The sequence below is a fragment of the Lissotriton helveticus genome, chromosome 7 (assembly GCF_964261635.1).
Source record: "Lissotriton helveticus chromosome 7, aLisHel1.1, whole genome shotgun sequence".
Classification (NCBI taxonomy): Eukaryota; Metazoa; Chordata; class Amphibia; order Caudata; family Salamandridae; genus Lissotriton; species Lissotriton helveticus.
Genome location: NC_136068.1, coordinates 1,039,453,505 through 1,039,476,525, shown reverse-complemented (window position 1 = coordinate 1,039,476,525; position 23,021 = coordinate 1,039,453,505). Strand labels below are relative to the sequence as shown.

Sequence of the window (23,021 nt, the reverse complement as noted above, 5' to 3'; positions counted from 1 at the left end):
GTACTCAAACTAGAATAACCACAGTAGAACGTCAGGCCTGTACTCAAACATACTCGACCTAGAATAACCACAGTAACATGTCAGGCCTGTACTCAAACTGGAATAACCACAGTAACACATCAGGCGTGCACTCAACCTAGAATATCCAAAGTAACACGTCAGGCCTGTACTCAAACTAGAATAACAAAAGTAACACGTCAGTCCTGTACTCAAACTGGAATAACCACAGGAATACATCAGGCGCGCACTCAAACTAGAATATCCAAAGTAACACGCCAGGCCTGTACTCAAACTAGAATAACAAAAGTAACACGTCATGCCTGTAGTCAAACTAGAATAACCACAGTAACCCGTCAGGCCTGTACTCAAACATACTCGAACTAGAATAACCACAGTAACATGTCAGGCCTGTACTCAAACTGAAATAACCACAGTAACACGTTAGGCTTGTACTCAAACTAGAATAACCACAGTAACACGTCAGGCCTGTACTCAAACAGGAATAACCACAGTAACACATCAGGCGTGCATTCAAACTAGAATATCCAAAGTAACAGACCAGGCCTGTGCTCAAACTAGAATAACTACAGTAACACATCAGGTGTGCACTCAAACTAGAACAACCACAGTAACAAGTCAGGCGTGCACTCACACTAGAATACCCACATTCACACACCAGGCCTGTACTCAAACTAGAATAACCACAGCAACACGTCAGGCCTGTACTCAAACTAGAATAACCACAGTAACACGTTAGGCCTGTACTCAAACTAGAATAACGACAGTAAAACGTCAGGCATGTACTCAAACTAGAATAACTACAGTTACACATCGGGTCTGTACTCAGAATAGAATAACTACAGTAACATGTCAGGCGTGCACTCAAACTAGAATAACCACAGTAACATACCAGGCCTGTACTCAAATTAGAATAACCACAGTAACACGTCTGGCCTGTACTCAAACTAGAATAACCACAGTAACACTTCAGGCCTGTACTCAAACTAGAATAACTAAATTAACACGTCAGGCGTGCACTGAAACTAGAATAACCACAGTAGCATACCAGGCCTGTACCCAAACTAGAATAACCATAGTAACCCGTTAGACCTGTACTCAAACTGGAATAAACTCAGTGACAAGTCATGCCTGCACTCACAGTGTAATAACCGCAGTGACAAGTCATGCCTGCACTCACAGTGTAAGAACCACAGTGACAAGTCATGCCTGCACTCACAGTGTTATAACCACAGTGACACATTATAAATGCACTCACAGTGTAATAACCACAGTGGCAAGTCATGCCTGCACTCACAGTGTTATAACCACAGTAACAATCACATCCCAATAAACACAGTAAAAAGTCCCACCTGCACTTAAAGTAACAAGTCAGACATGCACTAACACTATACGTTCCACAGTAATACGTCAGACCTGTACTCAAACTATAATAACCAATGTGAAAAGTCATATCTACACTCACAGTGTAATAACCGCAGTAATAAGTCACACCTGCACCTGAAGTAACAAGTCAGACGTGCACCCACGGTGTAAAAACCACAGTGACAGGTCATGCCTGCTCTCCCACTGTAATAAACACAGTGACAAAACATGCCACTGTGCCCTTACAGTGTAATAACAGTAACAATTACATCGCAATTAACACAGTAACAAGTCACACCTGCAATTGAAGTATCAAGTCAGACATGCACTAACACTATAAGTTCCACAGTAATACGTCAGACCTGTACTCAAACTATAATAACCACTGTGAAAAGTCATATCTACACTCACAGTGTAATAACCGCAGTAATAAGTCACACCTGCACCTGAAGTAACAAGTCAGACATGCACTCACGGTGTAAAAACCACAGTGACAGGTCATGCCTGCTCTCCCACTGTAATAAACACAGTGACAAATCATGCCACTGTGCCCTCACAGTGTAATAACAGTAACAATCACATCGCAATTAACACAGTAACAAGTCACACCTGCAATTGAAGTATCAAGTCAGACATGCACTCACAGTGTAATAACCACAGTGACAAGTCATGACTGCACTCACGGTGTAAAAACCACAGTGACAAGTCATGCCTGCTCTCCCACTGTAATAAACACAGTGATAAATCATGCCACTGTGCCCTCACAGTGTAATAACAGTAACAATCACATCGCAATTAAAATAGTAAAAAGTCCCACCTGCACTTAAAGTAACAAGTCAGACATGCACTAACACTATACGTTCCACAGTAATACGTCAGACCTGTACTCAAACTATAATAACCACTGTGAAAAGTCATATCTACACTCACAGTGTAATAACCGCAGTAATAAGTCACACCTGCACCTGAAGTAACAAGTCAGACATGCACCCACGGTGTAAAAACCACAGTGACAGGTCATGCCTGCTCTCCCACTGTAATAAACACAGTGACAAATCATGCCACTGTGCCCTCACAGTGTAATAACAGTAACAATTCACATCGCAATTAACACAGTAACAAGTCACACCTGCAATTGAAGTATCAAGTCAGACATGCACTCACAGTGTAATAACCACAGTGACAAGTCATGACGTCACTCGCAGTGTAATAACAGTAACAATCACGTTACAATAAACACAGTAACAAGTCAGACGAGCACTAACACTGTAATTACCACAGTAACATGTCAGGCCTAAACTCAGATTCAAATCACCACTGCAAAAAGTCTAAACTCCACTTACAGTAGCAAACCAGGCCTACACTCACAATTCAATAACGACAGGAACAGTCACACGACAAAAAGCACAGTCCCAAGGCACACCCGCACTTGAAGTAACAAGTCAAACATTCACTCACACTATAATAATGGCCATATGATGTCACAATTGCACTCACATTGTAAGAGCCACAATAAAAAATAGGACTGACCCTTTGTCAACTATATTAATACGTCAGATCTGCGCTCCATAGTATGACCACAGTACCACGACATGCCTGTATTTACAGAGCGGAATAACAATCACATTAACTAACCAGACCTGCACTCACACTGAGATAACCACAGCAACAAATCGGATCTGCACTGGCAAAGTGATGACCACATTAATAGGCCAGATCAGCACCCCCGCTTGTACCCTCGTTATCATGTTAGACCACCACTCACACTGTGATATCCATAGTGACAAGCCAGACATGTGTTAATGTTAAAGCTTTTTTCTAAATGCACAATTTCGTGTGACAAAATATTTTTGAATACTAATGATTTTCAAAATGAATTTAGTCAAAAACAAAGAATTAATAATGTTGCACTTGAAACGATTCCAATTGTAGGTTTAGAAGTGTGCTTCTTAATGAAGTTTAGTTATGCCACATTTTCTTCGAGACACAATTTTATTAAAATAGATGCTGTTTTTAGTGTTTGCTCATCTTGCTACGGCTCATTTCCCATGCCAATCAATCACCCTCTGCGTGTCTTCTTTCCTTACTGTTTTCGCAGAACACAGGTCACTTTGATGCACTTGGTTATTTTCTTTAAATCGCGTGTCTTGTGGATGAAACTTTCATCGCACTCCGAGTATCATTCTGAAGGACACTTGGGCTGGAAGTTCCCATGCAGACTTTCTAGCACACCGCCGTACGAGTCTTTGTCTGAAAATGCTTGTATATTATGTTGTACATCTACAGGCTATGCTGCTGCTATGGAAGCTAATGGAAGATTCCCTCTGCCTTAGAAATGGGTTAATGTTATAATATTTTTCTTGTGATCGCAATTCTGATTTGTCTAGTGTGTGTTATTACTGGTCATGCCATGCTGAAGTTGCAGTTTTTACTTATTATCTGTGCGTAAATTGTGGATATAAACCCTCATTTTACGAGTGAGACATGAGGCTTTCTTTTTGTACTAGAGATGCTATTAGTCTTCCTATTAGAGAACCTCTTTTATGATTTTTCCTGCACATTGGGACTGGGAATTATTTCTGATTTCTGACCATGTATTCTGTATCCGAGCCTTCATGGCACCGCATTCTTATTTTTCTGTATTGCCTTTTTGGGATTGGAATTAAATCTTTTTAAACTTTTCCTCAGACTAGAACCCAGTTATTGAGTGGACCCAGTCAATGATTAATACTCTGCTATTTCTTGTACCTGATGGTAGGAGGGTGGTGAGTATTATCGCTAGATCAAGAGTGCTGGAGCGAAGCCATTGAAAGGTGAAATTTGGGGTGATCTAAAAGTTGGGTTAAGGTAAAGATTGGGGGTTGGTTCCCGCTCCTGCTCCCACACCTGTAACTGCAGTCTAATAACCTCAGTAAGCAATCAAGCATTACACTCACTGCACAATTCACAAAGTAACAAGTCCAGCCTGCACTTAAATTATAGTAATGACAGTGACAAGTAAGGTCCTGTACTTTCTCTACAATAGCCAGTGTAACAAGCAGTCTCCACGCTCATCGTATGCCAGTCACAAAAGCGTATGATGAACCGGTCATTAACACTTGAAGGATGCAGGAGAAGCAGTAAGCTCACAATGCAGGTGGAGTGTTAGCAGCATCACAGAACAACCTGTGCAAGAACCAGCCCTTGTGCATTCTCTAAAAGCAGGAAAAAGGCCTTTTCTTACCCCAACCAAAGAGGCAGTAGTATTTCAGGCAGGAGTTGCGGGCAAGTGCAGAGGCTGACAGCAGAGCGTGGAGATACAACCCCTCCACCAGGAGCCAGCAGTAACTGCAACCGCTGCAGTAATGAAGAAATACCTGCGTCGAACGGCACGCCATTGACACCTACAGCGAAGAGAGGAGCAAGAGCTGTGGTTATAGTGAGCCATCGAGGAGAGATGGCCAAGGACGAGACTGACAGAGCAGAAGAATGCAGAAACAGCCTGTTAAACAGATGGCGAAGCAAGAAAGTGGAGAAGTCTATGGGAAGAGACAGCAAGGAAAGGCGAGATACACAGAAAGGCACAGGGGGCATCGATAGAGAACTATGGGGAGAAACAGACATGCAGGAGAACAATCAACCAAACAGGCGAAATAGAGAGAGAGATAGAGACAGCACCAAAGGGGAGGAACAGCCATGGAGGAGATATAAAGAAAAGGGTAAAGAGACAAGACAACAAGAAGAGGGGCAAAGCAAGAAAAATACAGCTGAAGAGAGCATGGGTGACTGCTAAAGATCACCTCCCCATATTTGTTGTCACCTAAGTCCCCATATTAAATTTGTAAATACAATTACTAAATGTAGATTTTTTTGATGGCCACTGCAGTGTTTTTTTGCAACACTCACTCTTCAAAGTCCACACGTCAGGTTGGACGGGGTGGTAGGTAGCATTGAAGTCTGTTAAGCACGTGCAGATGTATTATGACCTCCTGAGGTCTAAAGTGGAACTTGGCTGTCTAAGATTCTAGCATTGGCAGTTATGTAAATTGCTGTCTGGATCTTGGTGAGACAGGACATGTTGGCAGTCAAAGGCACATTACCAGTGGAAATAAATCTTACCTGCGTTACTTCAGTGGTCTTCATCATCTTTCACTACATATTGGCAATGATCGGGCTTTCAACTGCTCACAGAAATATACTCCAGCAGCACAGGTCATATTCCTTCATGTGGCCTCTCCCACATTAAGGTGGTTGAAGTGTGTGGAGAACTCAAGAAGGGGCAGTGTCCAGTCTCAGGGACGAGCATCGTGTTGGGGTGAGGTATTTAGGAGCTCCCTGCTGTTGTTATCAGCCTTGTGTTTTGAGTACCTGGCAGCGTGTGTGAGAGAGATGCAGATATGAGCATTGTGTTCATACGATTCCCCTGAGGCACACCTTTAGGCGAAGACATTGGGTTAAACAAGCCCTGTCGCCTATAGAACACCAAGGCAACGCGATGCTTAGTCGGCTATTTTGAAGGATTGGGATACTCTCCATAACTTAAGGTCATATTATCAACAGTTGTATCGCCACATTTCCGGCACTTATCGTTTGGAAAATCGGCGATTTTCCTATCGCACAATCATCAAGGCATCGCTAACATGCATTAGCGCATGTTAGCTGTCGGTTTTGTAACGCTTCTCATGTTAGCGATATACATCGCTAATGAGACGCAAAATAGGCATTCCTACAAAAAACAACATGAAAAAAGTCGCAAACACGACATTGCGGTATTTACAACGAGGCCCCGGAACCGCAGAGTGATAAAAAAAGCTGCGGTAACCGCGGTTATCGCCGGATTCTTACGCCTGGTAAAAACTTGACTTAGGCATGTTTTGTATGGAAAGTGGATTGTCTGGTTAATTCCACACTCCCCTATCAACAAGCTTTTCATTAGCGCTGTGAAATCATCGCTGGATTTCACACGCTAATGATGATTATCGCAATCTATCACTGGATTGTACATCAACTGTTAGCAAAGCGTTGTTAATATGCCGCTAACACGGTGATGCAATTCAGCGATAGTGGGCGATAATGAAAAACGTGCTAAGTGCGATTTACGATATTTATCTCATGTTCTTGGTAATATGCCCATTAGTATGGTACGACTACGCATGGTTATTAGTGACCTTTCTACTGTAAAACACTCAAAAGTAGCAAAATTGTAGTTTAATCGCATTGGAGAGAAGGAAACAGATGAGCTGTTCGGGAGTGGCGATTATTTATATTTTTTTGCGCATCAAATAATGTAATAGTTGTCTGGTGAGCATTTTGTTATTAAAAGAATTTCAAAAAGTGCACTTTAAAAAAAAGTTCTGGTTGCATTTCTGTCTAGTGATCATCAATTATTATGGCTTCCAGTATGCCTAAGTTTGCACAGCCACTTCCATTTTTACAGATTCCAGGAAAACCGCCATTAAAATGGAAACTGTGGTTCAGGCTCTTTGAGAGTTACCCAGTTGCCATAGATTCCACAATGTTTTCTCCTGGGTGCCAACTAGTGTTGTTGTTTGGCAGTTTAGGTCTTTCTGCTCAAGAAGTCTTCGACAATTTACCACATTTAACTGATCCTCGTGATGACTCTGGTGATGAAGTTTGGGACCCGTATAAAGTAGCTATACAGCAATTTAAAAAACATTACTGTGAAGAACCAAGCGTCATGCTGGAAAGGCAAAGATTCTTCAGAACTTTCCAACAACCACAAGAAAGTGTTGAAGAATATGTTTCAATGTTTAGAATTTTGCAGCCACCTGCGAATTTAAAGCAAAGGTAGATGTGTAGATTCACGACCAATTGGTTTTTAATTCCTTCTCAAATAAAATTCAGGAGAGGTTATTGGCATGTCGCAATCCAACTCTACCAGAAGTCATCGATTTGGCTAAGGGCATTGAACGCTCTATGATTCCATCGAAAGTCTTACATAAAGCATTCAAAAAGATCCTTTGTCTATCATTCTAATGAGAATGTTTCAGAAGAGTTATGTGGGCCCGATTCAATTCTAATTTGACAGTTCCAATTGAGGAACACCAAAGTCTGAGCTACAGTGACTACACCGCTCCAAGGATTGTCACTGCAGCATTGGAATTGTAGGCCTTAGTTAGGACTCTTGTTAGTGTTCCACACGCCAACAGATCTTGAAAGCAGAGGATGCTTCCGGGTTGGAACTGACTTATGTCTCAATACCAATTGGCTGCAGAATCAGGTACGGTAACTTCATGCATGGTCTATACGGTTTGCCCAGAGATTAAAACTGACTCCTCAAACATATTTCCGGTTACAGAGAGACGAGAGGTGACTGAATTGAAAACTGGCTGACAGAAGAACAATTGCATAAGTATCAATAGGAATTGAATGAAATAGGCAGTGTATTGCATGCTGAGAGTTGAGGTAAACATTGTGAGAAAGCGATGCCATGGGAAAAATTGAGGATAAATATCAGATTTCTTTGATTTTTATTCTAATTGGAGTTATAGTTATTGTCGTGTTGGTGATGTTTTTCAAATTTTAGACAAGAGGTACCTAACGTTAGAATTTTAGTTGAAAATCTTGCCTGATAGAAGAGGTGTACTGTGAAGCGCTATCAGCCACACAAAATTAGATGTATCATTGTTGTGTGTGAGTTTATTAACAGAGCCTGGTAGTATTTGCTCCAGAGTGCATAAGGAGTGGACACGCTGAGTGCCGACTTTCGCCGGTTGAGAGCTCACTTTGGTGTGAGAGCAAGTAGAAAAATCTTTCTTTGTAGGAAACTTAGGCATAGTTAGAGCAGGTAGATGAAATAAAGTTGGGAGAACATTAAAGTGATTGGAGCATTGCGTCATTCCAGTGCCTCGCTGTGATTGGAGCAATTGAAATGCTGTGTCAATGTTGAGCGGCCATGCGATTGGTTATATCTGTACTGTGTCGCGCTGTGTATGGTGCTGTTTGACAGAGACGAGCTGGGACTGGTGAATGAGTTGTAGAGACTGTCAGTGTGGAAAGGTTGAAAGTTTGCACTAGGATTACTTGCAACTGGATGTCCTTGATATTATTCATACATGTCCTCTTCTGTTCAGCCTGGATCACTTATTCTATTGACCTTTATGTATATCCCTTTGGATTAAATTACAATAAAATACTTTAAAAAAAATGGGGAATCCTTGGTTTTCAAGAGAAAGAGACTTAAATATGGAAGAGAAGTTGCCTCCAGAAGGTACCCCTGCTAGGGAAAGGGCAGCGAACAAAGGGTTACATATGTGCACCTAGCTTACCCAATGCCATGAATATACATGTGGAGATGGAGAATAGTGATGTCCTCTGAGTGGTATCTTCCACATCCCACAAATAGAGAATTTCAGAAGAAAAATGAATGAGCTACGCCACAACCTAGACCTACTCAATATGAGGCTTTAAATGTTTGGGCACAGATGGGAAATGAGAAAAGGAGAAAGAAGTTAAAATTCAGAATTAGAAGTAGGGCACATTCATGGAAAAAGGAACAAGATGAGGAAAAGCGGAGAAAATTGAGAGAGGAAGTTATTGAACCTGTAGGCCTATATCCTCTGTTGGAAAAGGAAGGGAACGAAAAGGAAAAGAAAAATCTGATCAAGAAGCAAATGTAGAAAGCGAGGAAGAAGATGCCCTGATAGAAGAATAGCTTAGTGTTAGAACCCCCCATACAGTACCACTACTTTAGAAGTGCCGAGTGCCACTGCACCGGTAAGGCCTGAAAATACTGAGTCTGTGAGATCGTTGGTGGAGCCTTGTGAGCCCCCAGGCTATACAAGACCCCTGTCCCGAATTTGATTCAGACCCCTGTGACAGTAACAATCAGTACCTTACCTGTACATAGCATATTACCAGCTTCAATATTAGAAACCTTTTCTAACCTGGCCCAAAGACAATCTGTCCCAAGTATACCACAAGATGCTGCCACCTGTGCAGGAAGTATGTCTATAGTTTCCTTACCAAGGAGGAAATGTAGTTAGTAGAGAGATTCTAGGAAAATCAACTAGTATGGATTTATCTATTGCCTCTCCCAGTAAAGGTATAGTCACACAGTGAATTAGTCTATTACAGTTAAAAACTGAATTTGAAGAATTGGTAAAGGGAAATGTAGTATTGGATTACCAAGGATATTATGGGGGAAATGAGATGCTGTATTTATGCAAAGAAGCAGCGAGGGTGAGGGAGAGGTATATACTAAGATGGAAAAAGTGGCAAATGAATGTGGTGTTGATATAACGCAACACAAGAAGCTGCAAGGAAATACCAGAATGGGTGCAACTAAAAAAGAGCTGTGAATGGTATAAGTTAGCCAGACTGAGAATGCATATAAAGGAGCTATTTAAGCATATTAGAGAATGGGGCCATACAGAGAAACCTTTATGTTCAAAGAAAGAGAAAGTTAATATGAAACTAAAGGGGAAAGGAGCTGATATAGGTGAAAAGATAAAAGAGTTTCCACTATGAAAGGTTCTAGGAGGAGCCTATGTGCATGTTCCATGGTATTGTTCAGACCTTTCCCTTTTCACTAAAACTCTTCCAAAAAGTAGAGAGAATCCTGATAAAGGCTATATCCAGAGTGTGCAGATTTTGACCATATAAAACCTTTTGGGGAAGACTTGGATGTGTTATTTGAAGTAGCGGTCCCAAAAGACTTGTGGGCAGAATATAAGAAAGCTGTTGATTGGCCCATACAAGAACTACCATGGGTGAAAGGGACTAATGCTCCTTCATCTAGACTTAAGACCAAATATGAGACATTTAAAGAATAAAGTCCCACAGAAGGAAATTAAATGGGCTAGAATATTCCGGACTTCACAAGAACCTAAGGAATCAGTAAATGCATACTTTGAGAGTTTGATGCAGGTATATAGAGAGCATAGTGGGATGACTGATCCTATTGGCGAAAATATGGGAGGATTTCTTGCATCTTTTGTGCATGGGTTAAGACCAGAAATTAGTAATCAAATTATAAAAGGTGATATTTGTTGGCAGAGCAAATCCGCAGAGGAGATTTTACAACATGCCAAGTATTTCAGGGAAAATCTAGAGGCGAAATGTAAAGGATTGAAGGAAAGATATGCGATCGCACAGGTTCAATTGGCTAAATATTTAGGTACAGCAAACTCAAGTCTCCAGTCCTGGTAACCAAGTTAGATCCAAATTATGTGTCACAAATACAAGGAGTCTCCTCAAGGTATGGGGGAAATTTACCTGAAATAGTAAGAGGTAGGCGAAATGCGACAGGGACTAACACAAGTGCCTTGAAGAAAGTTGCCCCTTGTCACATTGCCACAAGGTGGGACATCGAAGAGGGACTGTAGGTACAATCCACTTTAATTTGCAATAGATTCCCAAAGGGTTATCTGATTAGTCCAGAAGAAATGTTACCATTCCCTAAAACCCCTAAGGCCATTCAGAAAATTCAAAAGGCTGGAGTGTTATCAAATAATTACAATCCAATACATACGAAGGGAAATATCTTGAACCAACAGAAAAATTACAGAGTTCCTAAAAATCCCATGACAATGCAAGAAGGTCCAATTCCCATGACGTTTGAAACTGCCGTAAATCAGGACCAATGATGGTGCCTGAGGGGGAGCATAAGTATGTACTTGGCCCAATCCTAGAAGTGGGTCCGAGTAGCCCATATGTTGAAGGAGAGGTAAATGGACATCCTCTATCATAGTCGACACAGGAGCTACTCATTCGACTGTCAGAACCGCTGAGGTCCCTAACCTACCCCTCTTGAGAAAAGAAGTAAAAACTATAGCTATCATGAAAATCAGTGTACCATTCAAATAACTGCCCCAGTGCCATTAAAAATAGGAGATATCAAAGAACACAAACAATTTGTAATTTGTGACTCGAGTCCTGTACAACCTCTAGGCAGAGATCTTCCTTACAAGATGAACAATGTCATATATTGTACACAGGATGGTATAGGCATTGAGAATCAAGCAGTCAATGCTAAGTTTAAACTACAATCATCAGATTCTATTGTAAGACTCTATCCAGTCCTCACTACAGAAGATTTGTCTATTGACTTAAGGGAGACAGTTAAAGAAGAAGTTTGGGATTTCACTGAAAATGAAATTGGATTGATTAAAGGAGCTTTAGGGCCCGATGTAGGTCGGTCGGTAATGGCCGAAAATCGGTATTTTCGGCCGTTACCGATCGGAATAGAGACAACGGGATGTAGGAGGCCGAAATCCTGCGAAATCGGCGAATTTACCGAATCGGAAAGTCACCGAGTCGGTAGAAATCCGAATCGGAAAAAAATAGGACTCGGGAAAATCTCCGAATCGGTAGAATACCTAATCGGAGATTTTTCCGATTCCGACATTTTTCCGATTCGGAATTCTACCGACTCGGTGACTTTCCGATTCGGTAAATTCGCCGATTTGGTATAAATTCCGAATCGGTGAAAATCCGATTCGATGCGAAAAGCTGAAGAATGAGATGTAGGTAAGCACTGAAATACCGAATTTGCTTCAAATTCGGTATTTCAGAGTCGGACATTACCATGGATTGGAATCAGGTGGTAACCAGGTGCAACCTATAAAAAAGGACCCAAAATGCAGTTCTACTTGCAACATGGCAGCTTTCTATGTCATAGCAAGACGGCTACGGCTACAGCAGGAAGGAGAGAGGGAATGGCTGAGACAGGAGCAGGTGTATAGACAGCGGATCACCCTGTGCATGCTGACAGATCCAGAGATCCTACAGAGGTACAGGCTGGAGGCAGAGACCATCAGAGACCTCATCAGGGACCTCCAACCCCTGTTGCAGCACCCCACCCCAAGGGCACACGCAATCCCTGTGCAGGTGCAGGTGCTATGCTGCCTACACCTGCTGGCGTCTGGCAGCTATCAAAGTGTAGTTGCTGTGGCAGGAGGGGTGACCCAGAGCAGCCTGTCAATGTTCTTCCACAAGTTCCTTGATGCCATGATCCAGAGGATGGACCACTACATTTCCTTCCCTTCCACCCATGCAGAACTGGCACAGACAAAAGCTGAATTCTATCAGATGGCAAGATTCCCCCACATCATTGGCTGCATAGATGGCACACACATACCGATTTGCCCCCCTGCTGACACGGAATACGTATACCGCAATCGGAAGTCACGGCACACCATAAATGTGCAAGTGATATGCAATGCCAAGTGTGTGATCACTGACCTGGTTGCAAAGTTTCCGGGGAGTACCCACGACTCCTATATCTTCCAGAGTAGCGGAATTTATGCACGGCTGATGGCAGGGGAATTTGGCGAAGGATACCTCCTAGGTAAGACACAGTGTCAGACCCCCATAACCAAAATTGCAGTGTGAAGTACATGTATGCATGTGAGTAATGTTACCCCTTCTCCTTCTAGGCGACAGTGCATATGCCCTACGCTCGTTCATTCTCACCCCTTACCTCAACCCCTCAACACCCAGCCAAAGGAGGTACAACCGGGCCCACAAAAGCACGAGGAACGTAGTGGAAAGGACCTTTGGCATCTGGAAGAGCAGGTTCAGATGTCTGCACAAGAGCGGAGGTGCAAGGCAATATACCCCCATCACCTGCTGCAAGATTATTGCTGTCTGTGCAATGTTGCACAACCTTGCAGTCAGGAAAGGCACTGAGGTAGAGTTATCCGACTACGAGGACCCTGACGATGACAATGCTGTGCCACTACCACTACCCGCTGGAGTCTCTGCACCAACTGACGGCAGATACAGGCGTCAGGAGATAACAGACAACTATTTCTGAGTGAGTACAGATGCACAAACAGGTCAATGTATGTTTTCAGAAATTAAATTTAATAATGTTGCATCAACGTTACTGCACTGATGTGCAACAAAAGAAAAGTTAAACAAGAAGGGGTAGAAATGTCCAATGTCCGGGTTGCCTCACCCGCACTGGCAGTCTTATTTTTTGCTGCGCTTAGCAGGCCCACTAGGATGAGCCTCACCCCCTTCTGAATGCCCTGCAGCCTCAGCTGAGCGCCTGCTGCTCCGGCGCGGCTCTGACGCAGCGCTGGCCGGGCTGCTGCGGCTGCTGCTGTCCCCAGCCTCGCCCAGGACGGGATTCACTACGGTGTTGGAGATCAGTAGTGTCTCCATGGCGGTGGTAATACGGCCCATGCCCCTAGTGACCTCGGACATGTTCTGTGTGAGGCTGGCCTCCATGTTTGCCCCACGTTGGCATAGCTGGGCAGTCGCAGCTGCAAGACGGTTGAGTGACCTGTTCTGTATTCGTGCATCCCTGCGACGACTCAGCTCATGGTCATCCAATCTGTTGCAGAGCTGGGTGATGGCAGTGGTCATTCGGCCAATAGATGCTGCTATTTCCTTGTTGCTGTCAACGAAGGTCTTGAAGCCCTGTGTCATTTCACCCATCTGCAGGTTGTGCAGGCGCAACTGGCGATGGCAGGCCAGGATGGATTTTGCCTGCATCCTCTGTATCGTTACCATGCTGGTCTCCAGCCCTGCGAAGACGCTGCCTCCCGGTGCTGGTATTGGGCTGCTGGTTGCACGTGGCCTACGTGGATTTCTGCTGCCCTGCTGTGTGTGCTCTGGTGACGCTGGTGTCACGGGGTCTTGTGCAGGAGCCTGACCCGCTGCCCCCTCCATGATGACTAATGGAGCTACAATTCTCCTCCGGGCCGGGGAAGTGGCAGGTGCAGGGTGGCTCTGTGGTGGTGTGTTCTCCGGGGAGAATAGCAATGAGGGCGACTGAGACTGAGACAGTCGGGGGGAGTGTGGAGTTGTGAGGGAATGTCCAGTGTCCTCCTCATTGGCCAGGGCACAGCTGTTGTCCTCCTCCTCCTGTGCTGCTGCACTGGTGCTTGCCACCGCCACCGCACTGGCTGTTGGTGCTGGAGCTGGTGCTGGAGCTGATGCTGCTCCCCCGCCTGATGGTGCCCCTAGGTATAAAGAAGCATTTGTCAAGTGGGTGCTAATGTGTTCCAGTCACTACTATTAAAGCATTGCACTTCTCATTACAAACACGTTGATGCTGTATTACTGTTATTTATCTTATGCTTCTGCTGTGGCATTTTTGGTAACTTTTGCAGAGTACATTTAGCAAGATGCATTGCTCATGTCTGTTGCTAGCAGTACTGGCCTGGGGTTTGGCTGTGCATTGGGTCTGTAGGGGAGGTGTCTGGTATGGTGTGTCAAGTTGCGCATGCTTCTTACCTGTAGCTGTAGCTCGGAATGAGCTATCCAGGTCCCCAATTCCCACGACACTGGCCCTCTCGATGGTGGTCGCCACTAGTTCCTCCAGCTGAGTGAGGGGTGGCGCACGGTTTGTTCCTCCTCCAGTGAGTCCAGCCTGCTTGTGCAGGTCGGCCAGTTTGCGCTTGGTCACGCCACGGATGTCGTAAAACCTCTTCTTGAGGTCGTCTAGGCTCCTGTGGGTGACACCAACTGCATTCACTTTCTCCCCGATGTCGATCCACAGCCTCCTCTTGGTGCTCTCCGGAACAGTGAGGGACAGCCTTCCATATAGCTGGGTGTGCACCCTCACCACCTCCTCCACCAAAGTTTGCAGCTCCATGGTGCTGAATTTTGGATTGCGCTTACGCGCTGCCTTCTGGCTCTCTGTGCTGTTAGCCATGTCTCACAGGGATCCTGCTCACAATGCTGCTCTCTCTGTGTTAGCTCAGCTCAGGCAGCTTTCCAGAAAGTTCTGATGAGTTGCACCTGCCTGGGTTGCCACTCCCTGTGGGGGAGGGTGCTTACAGCTCATTGGCTGATGTCTTCAGTGTCACTCAACCTGCTTGGCAAATCGCCATTCTCCGAATCGGTATTTTCCGATTCGGTATTTTCCGAATATGTTCGGTAAATACCGATTCGGAATGTATAATGCCTTCCTATTGGCCTTTCGGCCCATGGGGCGTATTTATATTTCCGATTCGGCGTTTACCGAATCGGTAGGTTCCGCATTTTTTTATTACCGAATCGGACGTGTCCGACCCGGCCTATACCGAATCGGTACTTGGCGATTCGGTACGTATCGACTCTCGATACCGAATGCTACAGATTCGGTATTTTTCCGACTATTTTTTCCTACATATCATTTTCCGATTTTGAAATACCGATTCGGTACGGATCGGTATTTTAAAATCGGTAAATGCGTTTTACCTACATCGGGCCCTTAGCCCCTTAAGATTACACTTAGACCTAATGCTGTATTCCCTCAGATTCATCCATATAAAATGACCCCCAGAAGCCATAGAAGGAACATTCCTGTTATTGAGAATATGATAGAGCAAGGAATATTGAAGGAAGTAATTGCAAGTTTGTGCATCTCACCTGTATTATTGACCTTACAAAAAGCTAATAAGAAATGGAGGATAGTACAAGATCTCAGAAAAATGTATCAGATTGTCTTTCCATGCTATTCTGTGGTAACAAACCCTGCTGTAATTCTATTTCAAATTCCTGATGCAGAGTAGTTTATGGCCATTGGTCTTTGCAAGGCCTTTTTCTATGTTCTGTTGCATGAAGAGAGCCAGTATTTCTTTGCTTTTCAGTTCCAAGTGAAAACCCTCATGTGGTGTCATGCTCCACAAGGGTATACAGAAAATCCTTCTTACTTTAATCAAATTATTAAAAAGAATTTAGGGACTTTGCAGTTACCACATAGTTTGTCCCTGATTCAATATATTGATTATCTACTGATCACCTCGATGGCAAACGTAGCATACAAACAAGATACCATTGTCTTGTTAAACCACTTAGCTGAGAATGGACATACAGTTTCACCTGAGAAATTACAATACTGTCAGGAGGAAGTCATAGAACTAGGTCACCAAATATCAAAAGGAGTAAGACGAGTGTCTCATGAACAAATAGAGACAGTCCTTAAAATGAAATTCCCAACTTCTCAGGGAGAAGTAATTATGGTTTTGGGAATGGTCGGTTACTGAACACAATGGTTAGAAAATGTCTCTTAGATTGTGAAGCCCTTGATAAGGCTGACAATGGTGATGCCAATTACCTGATACCAAAGGATGATGAATGTATGGAAGCCTTCCAAGAGCTTAAAATGTTACTTTGCTGTGCACCCACTCTTGGAATGCCAGACTATACAAAAGATTTTGTGCACTTCTGTCACAAAAGAGTTGGGTGTGCATTGTCTGCACTAATACAAGCCCACATACCAAATGTCCCACTGGCTATTTTCCAGAAACTCTTGATCCGGTGGCCTCAGCTTTTCCTGGTTGTTTCAAAATGGTTGCAGCTGTTAGCCTTAGCATTCAGCAAACAGAAGAGATTGTGATGGGTTATCCTTTAATTGTTATGGTACCCCACTCAATTGAAATTATCATGACTCACTCTAGAAAGCAACAGATGACAAATAGCCACCTAACCTGCTATGAGAGAATTATTCGGGCAGCAGAACACATTTGCATCTGGAGATGTAACAAACTATATTCGGCTTCTTTGTTGCCTACTCCAGACAGGGAGGATGAGAATGATTTTGATCTTGACTTTGTAACTGTAACCGCCTTACAATTGGCAAAGGAAATTGCAGTTTTGAAATGTGCCACACAAGACAGAAATGACTTTGTAACAAGTGTCAATCGCCATGCAGATGAATTTGCCCGTTACTGCGCTCTTGAGTCTTGTACCTTTCCCTTACATGAACCATGTAATATGGAAGGAGAAATGGTGACAAATATGTTAATGAATACTGTACACGCTTTTAATGAATTAAGAGAACTTCAGATAAATGGGAAAGAATGGAATTTAAAAAGGATGCTACTGGCATTTGAGTGTTTATGGAAGTAAACCTGTGTTATCAGATTCACGTTTACCACCTATAGTGCAACATATACATGGTCTGACTCATGTAGGAAGAGACAGAACAGTTTTTACTTTGCGCTCCTATTGGTATAATCCTCAGTTCAGAATGATGGCAGAGGATTATTGCATGATGTGTATTATCTGTTAAAAGCAAATTGTGGGCAAGAGAGCATCAGCAACTCTGGAAAATCTGATGGTTCATTTAATTGTCTCCAAATAGATTTCCTGGAAATGCCTCCATGTAATCAGCTGAGGTATGTTCTTGTAATTGTCTGCTTATTTTCACGTTGGGTTGAGGCTTATCCTACCTGAAGCAGTAGCAGTCTAATAGTTACCAAACTATCGATGCAGGAATCAATACCAAGTTTCGACATGCCAGCTCATAGCTCTGATCAAGGAACACACTTTAAAAGTGAGATTATGCAGGTAATATGTGCAGCTTTAGGGATTGACAAAAGATTCCACTGTAGTTATAGACCAGAAGCATCTTGAGTGGGAGAATGACTGAATGGGATGATTGAAGCTAAGGTATCAAAGGTTTGTGCAGCTACATTACTCAAATGGTCTGACTTTCTTCCTTTTGTGCTCATGAGTATTCGAAGTACCCAATAAAAACAAACGGGATTGTTGCCACATGGAATAATGATGGGGAGAGCAATGCCTTTACCCTTTGTACCAACAGAGGTCCTGCTGAATATCACAGATGACATGGTTTTCCGGTGCTGCAAAGGATTGTCTGATGCGGTTGGATACATGTCAAGAAACACGTCCGAAAGTCCCGCCTGGAAGAGAGGTGGCGAGGAGCCAACCAGGTGATTCTGGTCACTGACACTGCTGTCAAGTCAAGTGGTCTTTTGAACTGGATACAAGCTTCCCGTACCAGGAGGGCAAGGCACAACGGGAAAGAAGTAGAGTCAATATATGCCAATTCTCCTAGTCATTCAAGGTTTGAGGGATCTGAGGCTACAGAAGAGCATGAGGAAGACCAGACCAGAAGCCCACCATCTCCATTGAATGAACAACTGCTGAAAAATAGACTGACGTGGAGGTTGCAAATCCAACAACTTCCATGATCCCAACAACGGGTCTCAGAATATGCATATGCAGAGGCAGAATAAACTCATGGAAAGCTGAAACTAATATGCCACAACAACGTGCCAGAGAGACGGAGACAGAAACTCAGCAAAAAGACTCTGCTGTGAAAAATGAACAAGTTACACCGAAATCAAGAATCTCAAGCACTTCAAGGGAAAAGTGACCAAAGACAACAAGTCCTAGAAGGAGACTGTTTAGACATAAGACCAGACCAGCAACAATTAGGCAAGATGGTGAGCTAGAAGAACAAACAGACATTCATGAATTTGACTTGAGATCAACTGATCTAAAAAGACTAACAAGAGAGAGAATGGTGAATCAAAAGTGCGGTGATTCAGTTTGAGCATACTATGCCAAAATCAAAATTGATTTAGATGATTGTCTGACAGATTCAGTAAAGGGAAAGACTCTTTCAAAAGTAGAAGCTAGCATAAAAGGCAGATATAAGATATGTGGTAAATCAGCTTATTTCTAGTTACCACATAATTGGGTGGGAGGTCGCAATGCTGTATTAGTTTTTTATCGAATTTATCATGCAAAAAATTTAGAGATACCTTTAGAGAATTATATTAGACAAAGCAGATTAAGCTTAATGCAGATCCTCAAGAAACATTTGGAGCATTAATACCATCTGTAGGAGTAACACTAAATGATGTAAAGACTAGAAAAATGTCTACTTTAGTTGATAGGCTTGCTACTAATGCTGCAGGTGCTTTAACTGTGATTAACAAAGAAATGCTTGCAATGTGGGCTATGATTTTGCAAAACTGTCTTGCACTAGATTTGCTCGTCTCAAAGGAAGGCGGTGTTTGAGAGTCTTTAATGCTTGAGAGGCCTGTGCTAATATTCCTCACATACATAATCAGCTTAATGGTAATATTCCTCGCATACATAATCAGCTTAATGGTTATATTATTAACATTACAAATATAACACATTAATTAACTGAACTGGAAGAGACAGCTGTCTGGGAAGGATTCGGATCATTTTATCTTATCAATCGGTAATGGTTTTGGGAAGACAGGTCAATGGTTGAGTAGTGCAGGCAGAGGAGTTTTGAAGTTGCTATTAACACCAATTCTTGTCATATTAATCAGCATTGCATGCGTGCTTATTTTCTGGAGGTGTTACAAAAGATTTTTATCATCAAAGGGAATGACGTGTGAGTATAAGATGTAAGCAAAGAGAGGAAGAAAAAAAAAGAGACGTGATGTCAACTTCGAGGAGATGCAAAGGGAGCTTTATGATAACATGAAGGATTTTGAAGAGACCAAGCAGAAGAACCCAAAGCTGATGAATGATATACCGCAATAAAGAATTGAAGTGATGATCAAGTCATCTGAGGGGGGAAGTGTGAGCGCTCATTTTCTGCTAATAAAAATAACGCACAATGAAAGCTACTGCTAATACTGTACCGTGTTTACATTGTCTTCCATCTTGTTTAGATGTCATCTTGTGTCACATGATATTGTTGAATACGTTGCTGAAATAAACTTTAATAGTTTCACACAAGTCAGCAGAATAAGTTCTCAGAGAATGCTTCCTGAGTGTACAATACCAGGAACAGATCTTGCTTATCCTGGTTTTGTTAACATTGTATCCAATAAAGTGTATAGCTGAGAAAGTGAGAATGATCAAACCATAATGTATTAATGATGAGAAAATCACTGAATGTATTCCATGTGGAAATGTTTACTTTGGATTGTTTCCTATTTGATTAAACTAAACGAATCATGTGTTCCCACCGAACGTATGAACCTCATTGTCCAAAGTCCTATAAAAGGTGACATTTCTCTCACAAGGGAGACCCCTACTCCCTTTCGTAGAAGGTGACTCTATGCCAGATTTCATATTGAACTGTACTGAGTTTTTTTACTCATGATTTATACGCTTCGGTGCTATTTTACTGTTGCCATATTGTGTATTTTGACTTAAATACGAACAAAAAGCATTCAGAAAGATCCTTGTCTGTCATTCTTATGAGAATGTTACAGAAGTGTTATATGGGCCCGACTTGATTCTAAAAGTGACAGTTCCGATCGGGAGCACCAAAGTCTGAGCTACAGCTCCGAGAATTGTCACTGTGGCGCTAAACTTGTATGGCTAAAGTTGTAAGGATTCCATGCGCCAACAGATCCATGCAGTGACTGGCCATTTCTGCCCCTTGTTCTCTTCCCCCTTCGTGCACAGCACCAGTAACGGCATTGCCCATGAGGTAGTGGTGGAAACAAGTCATTCCTGGCCTCTCACCTCACATTTTCAAACCCGAAAGGCAGCACTTGGACTGGAGTCAGTCAGTGCAAATAAGAGGTACATATAATAATGAGACTGTGCTGAGTCGTGGTAGATTCATTGTGACAATGTGCTTGCAAGCTGCAGCTTAACTCGTATAAGGTAGATTGTTGTGTGGCGGCAGCAGGCACTGGTAATGTGTGCTTTAGCTTTGGTACTAGCAAATGATTGCAATTGCACGGTCAAAATAATGTGCAATTGTGAAATTGCACACTCCACTTTTTCCTGTGACCAAAATTGGTTTCTCATTTGCCTCCATTTCCCATCATTTCTGCTGAACATTTCTGTTTGTTTGGTGCTTCCAGGGACGTGTCCTAAAACGAGCAAAGATGTGTCAGGGCCTTTTGTTATTTTTATAGTGCCAGCCAGACATGTTCATTACATTTTTAGAGCGGATAACTGTTTGTGGGTTGTTTATACACCAGATCACCTCCCACACATAATGGAGTCCCATCCGCGCAGTAGCAAATGCACATTGTATGCATTTACTGTAGATTGGTCACTTTATTAATGCGGTGTGGCTGGAGCTTGTTCGTGACATGCTGCTGCCACAAGTGGCATGCTTCCCTATCCACCCAAAACACGGTCACGTTTTGTCATCCAGTAATACCTTGCTGTTTTTCTGTGAGAGCCTTACCTGGCCTGAGTGCTTTATTATTATACCTGAACAAGGAAGGCTACATCATTTTTTTCCTTTTGAGGCATGGAGGGAAAGAGATTTGTCCAGAATCACAGGACGCTGAACCAAGGCAGCCATTCAAACTTTCTTCCCCACGTTCCAACATAGGTAGCTCTGTGGAATTATATAATGTGGAGAAAGCCCCTGGTAGTGACCTGCTACTGAATTACTGTTTTAAAAGCTGATTTTGTGAGCTTTAAAAGCTCACAATAGTGAGTTGATAGTTCTGAGAGGTTGTGTGCACTCTGGATTTGGGATTTGGCACTTCTGTAGAGTAGATCTAGCAACTGTAGAACTCCTTTCCATTGCGCCCTGATATTGATGCTAAGGCAGTAATGCACCACTTGTAAACCAGGCAAGCGTGGCGGAACACCGTAAGAACTAGTATTTAGATGATATTAAATTCTAGTGTGTCGGCGCTTCATTTGCGCTGGTGGTTTCCGGTGCTCGGGACCGGCACTTAATTGCCAACATGGGCACTTATGACAGTCTGCCACATGGTGGCACGGTTTGTCTAATTTAGAGATTAGCACACCAACTCGTTTATTAATTCAATATGCATTAAAGATCACTGTTACCTGCTGCCCAGCAATTCATAGAGCTTTGGGGGCCTGGAATAGGCTCAGTTGTCACATTTGTAGGTGTGTGATGGCAGTAGTTGATTTAGTACTGTCATTGGCAGTGCTGTCAGGGGCAATGGGTGATGCAAGCTGCAGTGACCTCTTGACGAGGGCCACAACACTTATTTGATTACAAATTAAGTACTGAGAGTGATGTATCACAACACTCCCATAGGAACATTACTGTAGCGCTCTAAAGCAACCTGACCTGAGTCAATGCACAGATGTAAAGTCTGTTTAGTGCAGACGTGATGTGACGTGCATGTTCCCTCTGTGTTACCCACCTCATACTGTCAGTCCATGCCTTACTTCAGAGCACACACTTGTTCACTACCCTCATCCACTGGGGCTAATAAAGCAGGGTCGGATTAGTAAGGCGGACACTCGGGCAATGCTCGAGGGGCCGTTATCCGAGTTCCAGTAGTGGGCTGCTTTTTTGGGCAGCCTGGGGATGATTTGGGCGGTGTCTGTGTTGTTCGGATGCCACCAGCGGCTCAGTGGGTGCCTGAGTGGCCTTCCTGGAGGCAGATGGGTGTCCATCACCTCCATTTTACCAAGGGGTCAGAGGTGTCACTCACTTTCTCACGCTGGGTCGGCCCATTAATGTATGCATATTGAGCTGGGGCAGGGGGCCAGAGCAAAAGTGGCCTCACTTGTTTTCAAGTGTGTTTCACCGGTATGAACTAATCCGTGCATTGTTTTTTAAATCTAATTAAAGTTAAGAAAACATGCCTCTGTCAGAGACCCCCTCCCCCTGCTTCTTTTCATAAAACTTTGCTGAAGCAGTGTTTTACATAAAGGCAATATGCAAACTGTTTTTTAGAGTGCCCGGGCCAATTTTGTATCCCAATCCAACCCTGTATGAAGCCATTTGGTGAAACACATATTACATTACAAAAGTAAAGCGTTGTTTGTGCAGGACTGTGTTTGTTACTTTAAGATGTCTTTAATCTTTTCACAAAGATTTTGTGAACTCTCTCTAACCCTGGTGGTTACAAGCTCATTATAGGGAAATCAAGGCTGGGGTTTCCTTCACTGAAGTTTACAGCCCTGTGTTTATGGTCTCCATGTTTATTTTTTTCTGACAAATGGCTTGCAGCCTGAATAAAACAATGGTTTGTTGAAAGCTGGCACTCAAAAGCCAAGCA

At 43.1% G+C, this 23,021-nt stretch overlaps 1 protein-coding gene across 1 annotated transcript in view; it reads right to left on the bottom strand.

Moving 5' to 3' along the window:
• The window catches only part of LOC144769378 (glucagon-like peptide 1 receptor), a 368,429-nt gene that overhangs the window by 132,710 nt on the left and 212,698 nt on the right, over positions 1-23,021 (bottom strand). The window contains exon 7 of the mRNA XM_078653433.1: positions 4,607-4,766. Coding sequence (XP_078509559.1) covers positions 4,607-4,766 — 160 coding nt within the window. The remainder of the gene's footprint in view (positions 1-4,606; positions 4,767-23,021) is intronic.